This window comes from Macaca thibetana, chromosome 6 (genome assembly GCF_024542745.1).
Source record: "Macaca thibetana thibetana isolate TM-01 chromosome 6, ASM2454274v1, whole genome shotgun sequence".
Classification (NCBI taxonomy): domain Eukaryota; kingdom Metazoa; phylum Chordata; class Mammalia; order Primates; family Cercopithecidae; genus Macaca; species Macaca thibetana.
This window is the reverse complement of record NC_065583.1, coordinates 90,754,190-90,768,565: the sequence shown is the minus strand read 5'-3', so window position 1 is coordinate 90,768,565 and position 14,376 is coordinate 90,754,190. Positions and strand designations below refer to the sequence as shown.

Sequence of the window (14,376 nt, the reverse complement as noted above, 5' to 3'; positions counted from 1 at the left end):
AAGAGGACTCACAGGACCTAGCATTTAGTCATACCCAGGGCTATGATTTATTACAGCAAAGAATGCAAAATACAAATCATTGAAGGGAAAAAGCTCATGGGATAAAGTCCAGAGGAAGCCAGGGCAAGCTTCTAAGATTTTCCCTCCCAACCCCACCCATTGACACAGGACACGCTTAATTCCCCTTTAGTTGTCACAACATGTATAAAATGTTGCCAACCAGGGAGGCATACTAGGGACTCAGTGCCCAGGATTTTAACTGGGGTCTGATCATGATCATGCAGGTACCCTCTGCCTGGCACATACCAAAATTCTAGACTCTCAGAAAGAAAATGAATGTTCAGCATAAACCACAATTATTATGCAATTTAGGCACTGGGAGCTGCTTAACAGTTCTGGGAATGGTGGGAACTCTCCTGAAATCCAAGTTCCCAGACACCAGCAGAGAGCCGACCTGTGAACAATGGCTTTTGTCTCGTTGTCCAGATGGATAGCAGTCAGGTTTGCTGTGTGAACAATTTCCTGCATTAGCCCGCTAGCATTGTAATGAATTTGGACCCTGAGGGAATTAGAGAGCCTTTGAAGGGGGTAGAGTAGAAAAGTGAATGATCCGACTCACATTTTAGAAGGAACAACTCTGATCATATTACAGAGAATACATTGTAAGTGGGCAAGGACAGAAATCGACCAGTTAGGAATTATTACAGTAACAAATGATGGAGCTATGGGAAGCGTGTTCACTGACTTACGGATATAGGAAGAGCAGGTTTAGGGGATAAGATGAGGAATTTTGGATGTGCTTAAAGTCTTGTGTCTATTGCCTGCAAGGGTCAGAAGTTTACACTGCTACTCAATCTGGCCCATCCCTGGAGCTAAGTAAGCATACATCAGCTTCTTCTGAGGCATCTCTGCCCAATATGGATATAATGTGTGCCACATATGAAAATGTAAGTTTCCTAGCAGCCTACATTTTTTAAAAAGTAGAAAGAAGTAGGTCATTTGATTTTAATATATTTTATTTAACCCAATATATCTGAAATATTTTTTCAACATGCAGTGAACATAAAATCATTAAGGAAATAGTTTACATTTTTCATATCTTGTCTTCAAACTCTAGTGTGCATTTTACACTTATAGACTAGCTACACTAACTACATTTCAATTGGTGAATAGCCACATGTGGCCAGTGGCTATTGTGAAGGAAAAGGCAACTCATAAGACATGAACTGGGTCGTGGGTGGGGAAAGTTAGAAAGAAAGAAGAGGACCCCTATTTTTATTAGGTACTCACTTGTGTCTTCACTTTCTTCAGATCTCTGCAAAATGACACCTTACCAGAGAGATCTTCATTGATGGAAAATTGCAGCTCCCCACCATCATTCTGTATCTTTTTATCATTATAAAGTTTCTTCTTTATGACACTTATAATTTCCTAATTTGTCTATCATCAAGGTGTGTTTTTTACAAGAATTGAAGAGTATGAGAGCTGGGATACTGCTGTGTTCACAGCTTTATCCCTGCACCCAGAGAAGTGCCTGGCACACATTAGAGGCTTAGGATGAACCTGTCATACCTGTCATTCTGTGGGAGAAGCACAACACTTACAAGGCCTTCTCAAGGCCTTGTACAAGTCTGTAGGGCAGAGTTGGGCTTCTTGGGGTGAGAACTGACATGCTCTGCTGTGTGGTTCCATCTTCTCACCCTGCAGCCTTGTGGCAGATGGAGAGCATGTGCTATTCCTCAACTGTTTGAGCATGGTAGATTTCCCTTTATGAAGCTTGTTCCAAAATTGTTCTGGAGACATAAAATTACTGTTAGTTAATACTTGCCAATAGATACTGAATTCTTTCAATCTGTTCAGTAGAATTCTTCATTACAGGTCTTTTATGTCTGGACAATCTCATTTCAAAATGAGATATAGTAGATAATGAGAATTTCTCAAATATTTTCTGGCTTCATGAAGTGCTTATTTTATTAACCCTCATTAATGGAGGGCATGAAGCCAGAGAGAGCTGGCTTTTTAAAAGGCATTGTCTTTTGTGAATAAATTATGTGCATATTTTAAAATCAGGGCATTTTATTTAGGAATGCTTGATTGCCTGGAGCAAGATTTTATTACTATGTAACATCTGTAACAACGTGTTAAAATACTGTGTAAAATATTGCTAAAGGATAGAACGGCTACTCAAATTAGCATTCTAAGTAGAAGCTCTCATAAGTTTTAAGAAATTAATGGGGGAATCTCTTTTCAGATTATCATAGTGACCTGAATGGAAAGATTTTAAAAAATCTTTACACTCCTTATTCTTGCTTTACTGATATGAAAAATCCAGGGGTATTGCAAGAAGAGATTGCCTGAAGCATTCATTTTGAGGAACAGTTCGTGAAATGGCTGACAAGAGATGTTGTGTATGTTTGGTGAAGAATGTTGTAGTCACACAGAAATAGATAATTAGTTTGGGACAAAAGAAAGAGGCTAGGAAGCATAGATAAGAAGAACAAAGAAAGTAAGGAATTCCATCATAAGGGAAAGGGATATTTCAGGCAGGAAAACACAGTTGTAAAGGCCATGAGCTAAGGATAAAACACCATCAATGGAGACAGGATAGCCCACAGAAACATTTCAGAGGATATGAATTTAAGGATAAGAGACATTTGCGAATGATCAAGGAGAAAGCTCTAATTCTCATGGCATCGTTGCGCATGGATGGGATGTTGGAAACCATATAGGTCAAGCTTTTGTTTTACAAATAGGAAACAAAGACCTAGAGGGATTGCCAGAGGTTACAAAGGGGAAAAAGGCTTCCCTGCTCTCCTGACTCTATATCCTTTCTCTTCTACAAACTTTTTGCGTGCTATGAATACTTTTACAAAAGTACATGCTTTCTGAGTATTAATGTAATATATGTTCACTGAGCAAAATTCGAAAAATATAGAAACAAACAAAATAATCCTATAATAATAAACCTTTTTGTTTACTTTCACTTAGTCTTTTACTTATTCAAACATGTATGTTTTAAATCATGGTCATTCTATATGACTGTTTTTTAATTGTTGTTTTCACTTACTATGTCATGTTGCTTAGGACCGTGAAGTTTGCAAATTCATAATAACATGAGACAAAAAAAGAAATCTGATTATGTAATTTCAGGTAACCCCCTGTGACTTTCTGTGTACTTTTTCAGAATTCATTATATAAGCAAGTGGAAGAAATGGAGCAAGATAGCCTAGTAACCTTGAATGTTGAACGCTTGAAAGGAACATATGGTCGTATAACCGTAGCATGGGAAGCTGATGGAAGTATTAGTGATATATTTCCTACCTCAGGAGTGGTATGTAATTTACGAAGTTATAGGATACACTTTTAAATTATGGTTACTAGTGGTGTATGGGGCCAAATCCTGCCTTATGGATGAAGTGTTTGAGTTTGACCATGTCAACACTGGATTCCTACTAATCATCGTAGAGAGGGATACAATTTTAAGGTTAGTTTTCTTTTTGTGGGTATTGTTCTTTTTTTAAAATGTAAAACCAAAATTTTCCTTTAAAAGGTCATTCTTTTTGAGTTTCAGTACATTCTTTGGCCACATTGTGGGTGCATTACATTGTTAGATAAAATCAAAATGTGGTTTCCAGATTTAGGCACAATGGAAGTAGTAAGTAGGGAACAATTCTGCATAAAACAGTCAGACATATGAAAAAGTAGATCTGAGTTGTGGAGTGATACAGGTTGGGTTTCCTGTAAATAGACTCTGAGGTTGAGAGTTGTGGACAGAAGGATTTTAAGGAGATAAATCTATGAGGCTATGAGGAAGGTGAGGATGTGCAGAAGAAGTTGATCCACAGGCAATTGCAGTTGAGGTTGATTGCAACTGAGTTCAGGAGATGAGCTGGTCCTTAGGAGTTGTTCCCAGTTTAGAGCTGAGCCATTGACATCCCCATTTTAGCAGTCCTTGGCTTCGGTCCACCCTCAGGGTTGGGTATAACCTTGAGTGAGACCTTTGCTGTAGCACAGGGTGATTCCCAATGTGGAGTGCAGAACTTGTTGTTCCTAGTAGCCACGGGGTGGGTACATCAGCCCCAAGAAGGGATGTGGCCAGACGACAAGATTATCCATTACTGGAGAATAGTATAAAGTTGCAGCTGAAGTTCAAGCATGGAATCAGAATGAGCCAAATAAGTACATGATTAACAACAAGAGGGATCAGAGAGCCTTTCGTTCCTAGCTGGAAGATGGGTTGTCTTCTTGGCTTGCCTTCGGTTTCATAGATTAGTCTGTGTATATTGCCCAAATGCTTCTCTGAAGAGTTCTTTTAAAGGAACTCTCATGGAACTGTCTCAAAAAAAGGACAGGTATATATCATGGTTCATCATTTTGAGGTTACTGTATTATTTCAAAGGTGATTGGCGCTTCTGTATATTAAGAATGTTATAGCAAATTCTGTTGCATTTAATATTTACTTTAGGTAAGCTACCAAAACTGTAAGTTATGTCTGCCAGGTTCCATATGTTCTGATTTATATTTCCCCAATTGTCATTTCTTATATAAACATGATTACAATTATTTCTAATTTAAATATAAAATGGTACCTTAAACATAGACTATATTTTGGAAGAATTAATTATTTCATTCAGGGAGTTAGTACATTTTTTTTCTGTAAAGGGCCAGATAGTAAATATTTTAGGCTTTGTGAGCCATTTGGTTTCTTTCACTACTACTTATCCTTTGTAGTAGAATTGTGCTAGACAGTATAAGCAATATCAGCAGACAATGTAGGCAGCAATAGACAATATGCAATTGAATGAGCTTATTTGTCTTCCAGTAAAACTTGATTTATGACAAATGGGTTTGGCCATTGGGCAGTAGTTTTCTGACCTCTGATTTTATTAATAAAGCTCTTGAATTTATTTTTGTAACTTTTATTTTAAGTTCTGGGGTATATGTGCAAGTTTGTTACATAGGTAAACTTGTGTCATGGGGTTTTGTTGTACAGATCATTTCATCACGCAGGTATTAAGCCTAGTACCCCTTAGTTATTTTTCCTGATCCTCTCCCTTTTCCCACCTTCCATCCTTGAATAAGCCCCAGTGTGTGTTGCTTCCCTCTATGTGTCTGTGTGTTCTCATCTTTTGGCTGCCACTTATAAGTGAGAACATGTGGTATTTGGTTTTCTGTTCCTGTGTTAGTTTGCTAAGGATAATGGCCTCCAGCTCCATCCATGTCCCTGCAAAGGACATGATCTTATTTTTCTTTTATGACTGCATACCTAAAGAAAGAAATACCATTCAATACAGCAATTCCATTACTGAGTTTAAAAGGCATATAAATCATGCTGGGATAAATACGTATGCATATGTATGTTCATTGCAACATTCTTCACAATAGCAAAGACTGGAATCAACCTAAATGACCATCAATGATAGACTGAATAGAGCTTTTGAATTTATATTCTCCATTGCCTTTTCCAGGTAGAAAGATGAATGTCAGCAAAGGTAGATAATAACATCAGCCTATAATGCTAGTTTGAATAATTATAAATAGTTTGTAGCTGCATTGCTGGAGAGTGGTGTGTGAGGTGAGAATCAGTGGAAAATGACATTCAAGAAGTCCTATCAGCAAGGATTTCAGATGCTTTTTAGCAAATTTGAATTTGACTCTTTAGACAGGAGAGACACAAAAGGAGAAGAGAGATGCTATGATTTGCATCTCTCCCTATCTTTCTCTCTCCACCTGTGTTTTAGTTGATTCATTGCTTAGTGATATATCTGTTCAGAGTTTAGTCAAAGGAAATAATCTGGGCAAAAGTTTTGTAGAGAAAAATCTTTAAGCTAGTATGCCACCTTATTTTATTTTTATGGATCTTTGTATAGGGTATCTAGAGCTTAGATTCCCAGACAGACTATGTACTTTATCTTAGAATGGAATTCAGGCTCCAGTATTTGACAATTTGGCTGCATGGTTTTTGTTTGTTTGTTTGTTTGTTTGTTTGTTTTTTTAGCTTAAAGTTTATAAATGGTTTGCTTTTTCCTTTTTCCTAACAATCTTCTGTTAATATGAAAGGCATCTGATTATGTAGAATCATATTATTATGTTGCTTAAATATCTCTTGCTATTTAAGTTATGGGTTTAATAAAAGAAAATCAAATTTTTAAATATTCTTGCTACATAGTGACAATTACAAAATAAGTAACATCTTCTTTCTTTAAAATTCTAGATTTCATTTACTGAAGGCCAGGTACTGTCAACAATCACTCTGACTATTCTTGCTGATAATATACCAGAGTTATCAGAGGTTGTGATTGTAACCCTCACCCGTATCACTACAGAAGGGGTTGAGGACTCATACAAAGGTGCTACTATTGATCAGGACAGAAGCAAGTCTGTTATAACAACTTTGCCCAGTGACTCACCTTTTGGCTTGGTGGGCTGGCATGCTGTGTCTGTCTTCATTAGGGTAGCAGAGCCTAAAGGTAAATATTGTTAAGTATCTTTCAAGTTTTAATGAGAAGCTTCATTGGATAATTTAATTCTAATATTTATAAGGAATGTAAATTTCTGTTTTTATATGGCTTTTTCAGTTTGACAGGTCATACTCAATCCTTGTTGTTAAATTTGGTAATCATGTGAAATCACCTAGCAATACTGTTAAAGCAAATGTATCTTTTAAAAGATACATTATAATAGAAATATTAATATTTTAGTTGTGAGTGCAGTAGAGGCGACTTTTTTTACTTTTTCTTTTTCATCATTCATCTGTTCTCTTCACTCAGCTATACTTTCTGTAGATTTTCTATAGTTACAGAGAACAATGAGCAACACAGTGAAATGTACATGGCACTAAAGGTATTAATTGTTTAATCCAAAATAGTAATTAGAATAATTTTATCCTGGGAAGTGTACAGTGGCCAGTTTCTCTTTTGAGTATAAAATCATCACCCAAATAATTATTCATATTAGCTGCTGGTGAAGGTTCTAAACTTTTCACATGATAACATGGACATCCAGCTTTCCAGTACCTTTCATTTGAATAGTCAATGGGAAAAATATGACATGTAGTTATGTTCCTGGGTCTTTAATATGGCATATTAAGTTTTTAAAATCTAAACAATGAAATAAAAGTTAGGTGCTGTGAAATACTTTGAGTCTCGTGATAGGCACATCACTGTAAGAACAAAATCACTCTTAATGATTAGTCATTAAATGATGACTTTGTATACATAATTTTTCATTTTTTGAAGAATCTTTTGAGCATTTATAATTATCACCTCTGTTCAACCTGCATATCTGTACTTCCCTAAGACTTTGCAGCAATTTCTCTTAATGTGTATGACATGTGCAACATAGAAGGGTGCTTAGAGAATCAGAAGTGGGGGGTTAGAACTGGGATATAATGTTAGGAGTGGGTGGTGATTCTCTGCCCAACTTTGGGGACCAGGAAGACCAAGCACAGAATAATCCTTGGGAGTATACATTGTCTTTGTTTCACTTCTTTTTCCTTAACTTTCTACAAGGGATAGAGTAGAGTGTTCCACTCTAGGTGCTTGGAACAGCATTAGCAGCAAATAGAAAAGCCTATTTATTTGTGGCATGTTTCTCTTACAGAAAACACCACCACTCTTCAGTTACAAATAGCTCGAGATAAAGGACTACTTGGGGATATTGCCATTCACTTGAGAGCTAAACCCAATTTCTTACTGCATGTCGATAATCAAGCTACTGAGAATGAAGATTATATATTGCAAGAAACAATAATCATAATGAAAGAAAACGTAAAAGAAGCTCATGCCAAAGTTTCCATTTTGCCGGTAAGTCAAGGCTGCCATGAATGTGATCTAAAGTAAAGGAAAATGCTCTTAAGTAAAATTGTGATGCTCTTCTAGGTAAAAATGTTTTTCTTTTTTCATAAAAGGATGCTTTTAAGCATAAAAAAATGTAAGTATTCTAATGTTCCCACCCACCTAAATATTTAATAATGAATGAATATTTTATAACTGGCTGACAAAAATGATGTCTATTACTTGTATTTATCCTTGAACTGGAATATTGTTTGAATGAATTTTGAAGCACTGAATTTAGATTAATTATATCTGATTGGATCCACTGTAATTTTGTTTTGTCAGTTTTTAAACTAATGACAACAAATGAAATGCCCAAATCAATCTCGTTATTTTTATTATTCATTTAATAGGACAGTATTTTTCCTTTCATGGTATGATTACTTGAATCAAGATTAGTCTTCAGATGGTTTAGATCTGGTTTTAGCTATCTGTATTTATCCATGTATGTCCGGAGAGAGAGAGAAAAACAGAGAAAGAGATGGGGAGAATGTGTGAATATATCCGTAATGATGCACAAGAAATTGAAAGTGTTTAATAGTGGATTAGTGTTAATATTATTATAAAATAATAACAAAATGTTGTTTTATATTATATAAATAGTATTAATCTTATATATTATATACCATAGAATATATTACATTATTAAATAAATATATAATGTTAGTGTTACTAATAGTGATATTAGTGGTTTTAGGTAATAGTATCTTCTGAAGATTATAATTTGGGAAAGATATAAGGGATGGGATAGAAATGAGGGTTTTTTCCTCCTCTTTTTAGAGTATTTTTTATCTTTGGAAATTTTTTATTATGCGAAAACAAAATAAGAAATTTTAAAAAATTAAATATAGGCTTATATCTAGATTTTCAAGTCTAGAGCACTTTAAAAATGTATGTAGCATTTACCAGTGTTTCCTAAATTTTCTTTTGGGATATTAAATATGTAAAACATACAATAGAATATGGTCAAAATTTCAGGATAGATTTTTAAAAATTATTTTATTTGCTAATGAGTGTGAAGTTTCCATTGAAACATCACCAGTGAGCTAGGATATTCCATAGATTCTGAAGTTGTCAGTGGGAAGATATTAAAATATAACAAGAATCTTTTGTATGTGTGACAGATCTGCCCATTCCCATGAACAAAGTCAATTATTTCCTTACTGAAAAATATCCAGTATTCAATGCAAGTTAAATGTCTTTAAAAAAATGAAACACCATCTTTTTCCCCCATCCCCCAGGATGACATTCCTGAATTGGAGGAAGGATTTATTGTCACTATCACTGAGGTGAACCTGGTGAATTCTGACTTCTCTGCAGGACAGCCAAGTGTGCGGAGGCCTGGAATGGAAGTAGCTGAGATAATGATTGAAGAAAATGACGATCCCAGAGGAATTTTTATGTTTCATGTTACTAGAGTGAGACGAACTTTCATTTGTTTACAGTCATACAGAGGCCTCTCCCTGCTGATTTGGCCAGTGTTTTGTAATGTTTTCTGCAAAACATTTAGCTTTGTCTCTATTTTTAAATAGATAAGTAACCAAATTGCTCTTATAAACTAATTCTTAGATCTCTTTGGGCTAGACCAAAGGATTCAACAAGTTTACTTTCATTAAATTAAACGTAAGAGTTCAGAAGACCTTTTATGCATACTTACATCTGACTGTTAATTTCTACTTTGAAGGGTGAAGTATAGAAAGTTAAGTAGAAACAATACCTTTAGAAAGATGACTTATGAGAGTTACCATTTTATCTTGCCTTTCAACTGATATTCTTTACTTAAAGGGCGCTGGTGAAGTTATTACTGCCTATGAAGTGCCTCCACCCTTGAACGTTCTTCAAGTTCCTGTAGTCCGGCTGGCTGGAAGCTTTGGGGCAGTAAATGTTTATTGGAAAGCATCACCAGACAGTGCTGGCCTGGAAGACTTTAAACCATCTCATGGGATTCTTGAATTTGCAGATAGACAAGTACGCCAGTCACTAACATATTAGTCTTTTTGCATTGTACTTCAGACATTTTGTAGGCATCCATCAAATGAATGTACATTAGTGACTGCTAAATGCATTATACTCTAAATGTTTCTGTGTTGAGTCAAACAAATATTATTAATTGAAATACAATTTATTAATGGGCATGGGAAGAGACTTATAAAGATACAACAATCTTACCCTTTTCTGAACCCCCTGGCCCAGTTTTATTTAAAATAAATAGAAGTTACAAAACAGGATAATAATTAACTTAGAAATGCCTAACAATATATAGAAAACTGTCTGATGAACTAGACTATTCCTGTGGACTTTAGTTTATCTTTTATTTTGTTTCTTAATGCCAGTAAATATAGATATTTATTTAGAATTTGCACTAAAAGTATGGACAGTTTTTACTTAATATCTAAAATGCCCTTTATAATTTAAAAAAATGACTAAGAGAAAATGAAAAAAATAGTTAAAACTTGAAAAACTGAAAAACAATATTCTACATTTAGGCTCACTAGTCTTAAATGTTATGAAACATTCCCCAAGAATTACAAATTTTGTAAACTTGGCATTTTTAATATGTAAGAATAAGATGTTTTCATACAAATTTTTTTTTAATCAGTAAGTGGAAAAGGCTTATGAACAACCATGAAATGTTAGTAACTTCAACTAGCACCTCTGTCTACAGGTAGCCTTATTTTGGCTAGACAGATTACCAGAGTATGCGTCAACTTACTAGTTGCTCATGGTGAGCAGTAGTAAATGCTGTTAAAAGGTAAGCATACAGATCTAGATTTTCCTACACAGAAAAACATATTATTGTTAATATTTTTGAAATTCTGAGCTTTTAAAACAGTTTTAGAACTTGAAACATTTCCTAGTAAAAAGAGCAGAATGCAAGTCAATGAGATTCTTATGTTAAAAACAGAAACAAATACATTGATTATTCATTGAAGCAGCCTTCCAACTTTAATGACATTATCAACTCTTTATCTGTGCATGAAGTTCAAGTTCCATCATTAACCAGCATCCTGAGGATCAGGTTTATTCTTAAAATTCACATCCTCTAAGGAAGGGACTCTATTTTACAGCACAGATTTGAGGTGCAGGCAATTTAATTAGCTTCTATTTGAGCATTTGATTTTATTCATGTTTCCACCTGTCTGAGTGTGATATCCAGCTTTTTCACTTTTCTCTGTTGTTAAATTAAAGACTTTAGGTAGATTTAGATAGAAAAACTTCATTTTCTGATAAATGTCTGTGTCAGAAACATTGGAATATTTTTATGACCAATAGTGAAACTGCAAGCTGGATCAAGGTTTATTTATTTATAAGTTTATAAAAATTTTTAACATAGAAGATTGAACTAAATCCTGATTATAAACATCCAGGAATAGCACATTTGGGTCTTCTTTCTGCCTTTATTTTTGACTGCATTGCAAAAACAATATCTGAAACCATTGGGATTTATTTTAATTGTAGAAGACAATGGTAATTTTTATGTTAAGTTTCATATCATGTAATATTAATACCAAGCATACTGCATTTTATGTTTGTGCAATGATATTAGAACCTGCATGACATTAAAAAAATTTTCAGAATAAGGATTTATTGTTTTTAATGTATAAATAATACTCTCTTATCACATCAATAATTTTTTATCTTGAAAGTAATAGACAGCAAATTTCTGATTTTAAAATACCATAAATATACACAACTTTAAAATGCCATAAATATATATGCCATAAATATATACAACTTTAAAAGTATTACGAATATTATAAGCAAAAGAACTACTTTTTTGTACCATGTTTCTAAGTTTTTTAGTTTCAACTAAAAAATTAAAATATATATAAGCAAAAACTGTTACTACATTATTTCTCTCCTCATTTCCTATCTTCCTCCTCCTTTTCCTCCTTCTTTTTCTCCCTTCCTTCCTTTCTTTCATAGGTTACTGCAGTGATAGAAATGACCATAATTGATGATGCTGAATTTGAATTGACAGAGACTTTCAATATTTCCTTGATCAGTGTTGCTGGAGGTGGCAGACTTGGTGATGATGTTGTGGTAACTGTTGTTATTCCACAAAATGATTCTCCATTTGGAGTATTTGGATTTGAAGAAAAGACAGTAAGTTAAATATATCAGGGGGATGCATGCCTTATTTCAGGCTAGTGTTTCATGTAATTTTGAGTAGAAAGTGTCTTGCATTTTTGTTTTGAAAGTCTTGGCCAGGCGTGGTGGCCAGTAATCCCAGCACTTTGGGAGGCCGAGGCGGGCAGATCACAACGTCAGGAGATCAACACCATCCTGGCCAACATGGTGAAACCCCAGCTCTACTAAAAATCCAAAAATTAGCTGGGCATGGTGGTGTGTGCCTGTAATCCCAGCCACCTGGGAGTCTGAGGCGGGAGAAATCGCTAGAACCCAGAAGGCAGAGGTTGCAGTGACCCGAGATCACGCCATTGCACTCCAGCCTGGCGACATAGACTCCATCTCAAAAAAAAAAAAAAAAAAAAAAAAACAAAAAAACAAATCCCGGCATGGTGGTTCACGCCTGTAATCCCAGCACTTTGGGAGGCCGAGGCGGGTGGATCACAAGGTCATGAGTTCGAGACCAGCTTGGCCAATGTGGTGAAACCCTGTCTCTACTAAAAAAATACAAAAATTAGCCTGGTGTGGTGGCGCATGCTTGTAGTCCCAGCTGCTTGGGAGGCTGAGGCAAGAGAATCGCTTGAACGCGGGAGGCAGAGGTTGCAGTGAGCCAAGATCACACCACTGCATGCCAGCCTGGGCAACAGAGTGAGACTTCATCTCAAAAAAAAAAAAAAAAGAAAGTCTTTATTACCCTTCACGTATGAGTCTCTTCTCAAGGATCTTTTGAGTGGGCTATTGAATTAGGGGCCAATCCTCCAGCCTGTGCACACAATTTGATAGTAATGTGAGCCTTAATATCAGGAAATTACGAAGGGGAACAGATTCCTATTTATTGGGTGTAGTAGACCAAGATGTATTTTTTTTTTTTTTTTTTTTTTTTGAGACGGAGTCTTGCTCTGTCACCCAGGCTGGGGTGCAGTGGCCGGATCTCAGCTCACTACAAGCTCCACCTCCCAGGTTTACGCCATTCTCCTGCCTCAGCCTCCTGAGTAGCTGGGACTACAGGCGCCCGCCACCTCGCCCGGCTAGTTTTTTGTATTTTTTAGTAGAGATGGGGTTTCACCATGTTAGCCAGGATGGTCTTGATCTCCTGACCTCGTGATCCACCCGTCTCGGCCTCCCAAAGTGCTGGGATTACAGGCTTGAGCCACCGCACCCGGCCCAAGATGTAGTTTTCATCCACACCACCTATTCTCTGCCTGCTTTACTGCCAGACCACCATTCTGGTCACAGGCAGGATTCTGTCATGGGTCTGGGTGTTACATCCCACAATGGGTTTACCTGGTGAGGGATTTATATTACCCACTGTTATGCTAGTCTGTTGTGACTTATGTAGAACAAAGCACCACAGTCACCCCCCACCAGCTCATGTATTTCTCTGTATTTCTTCTCACTTCTCATTGGCTGTTTACTTCCAAGACTTGAAAGAAGGAACCCAATTATTATTGATTCAGCCACAAAGAGAGAGAGAGAGAGAAAAAAAAAGCCTAATTAATCATGAAAACTAAGTGTTTGTGCAGCCAGATTTGGTACCCAGTACTAAATTGTCACTACATCTTAAGTGTAAAACACTATAAATTCCATTATAATTATTATTACATAATTATGACATAATATTATGACCTTACCTTTCAAAAGAAATTCCAAGGTATGAATTAACCATAAAAGTACTTAGATAATCCCATATACTCAGCAACTTTTCCGGCTCCATATGTCACCATTCCCTTCATTTAATCACTTATAGGTAGTCAGTAATTCACATAGATCGCTTTTAATTAATAAACCAATTGCCGTAATTTTCTACTGTCCTGTGGATGCAGGGCTAGACCCACAGCTTGCCTGCAAGGGCTGGAGTTCCCAGATGCTCTAAAATTGAAATATAACAAATAACTGCCTAATGATTTGGCTATTTAATTTCAATTTCATAAGAAAATGAAACCTGTAAGAGGGATAGAACAAACTTTCACTGTAGCCCAGTGAGCTCTTCCTTCAAAAAAAAAAATGGGCAGCTGTGTTTGTAAGGAGTGTTGGATTGGCAAAAGAGTAACTGAATATCTTCCAAGCAGCAGAAAATTACATATGAATATGTAATTTATTTTTTATAAAATGATTAAAAGTTCAGGGTTTAGTGTTCAAATCTTCAATTGATGAAACTTCACAATAACGTTTTTCATCAAACTTTTGGACTTGGGCACTGGACAATGTGTTTATAATCTACTCTTACTTTTAGAGTAAATGAATACCTACACTAGTATTCATAAATAATTTTTATTCATTTTATTGTAACTGCGATCATAAACTCTAGTGTTTTAAACCTAGTGTTAAGCACACTTGGTCTGGGAAATAATATCGTTACAGCTACAAATTTTCAATTTGTCTTAGAGTCTAAAGGAAAGATTTAGGTTAC

The 14,376-nt window shown here is 35.6% G+C and overlaps 1 protein-coding gene across 5 annotated transcripts in view; it reads left to right on the top strand.

Annotated features, from left to right (window-relative positions):
• ADGRV1 (adhesion G protein-coupled receptor V1) overlaps positions 1-14,376 on the top strand; it is a 593,679-nt gene that overhangs the window by 177,879 nt on the left and 401,424 nt on the right. For all 5 annotated transcript variants that reach the window (XM_050795448.1, XM_050795446.1, XM_050795449.1 and 2 more), the window contains 6 exons: positions 3,185-3,331; positions 6,215-6,470; positions 7,603-7,805; positions 9,077-9,253; positions 9,621-9,803; positions 11,763-11,942. In XM_050795448.1, coding sequence (XP_050651405.1) covers positions 3,185-3,331; positions 6,215-6,470; positions 7,603-7,805; positions 9,077-9,253; positions 9,621-9,803; positions 11,763-11,942 — 1,146 coding nt within the window. The remainder of the gene's footprint in view (positions 1-3,184; positions 3,332-6,214; positions 6,471-7,602; positions 7,806-9,076; positions 9,254-9,620; positions 9,804-11,762; positions 11,943-14,376) is intronic.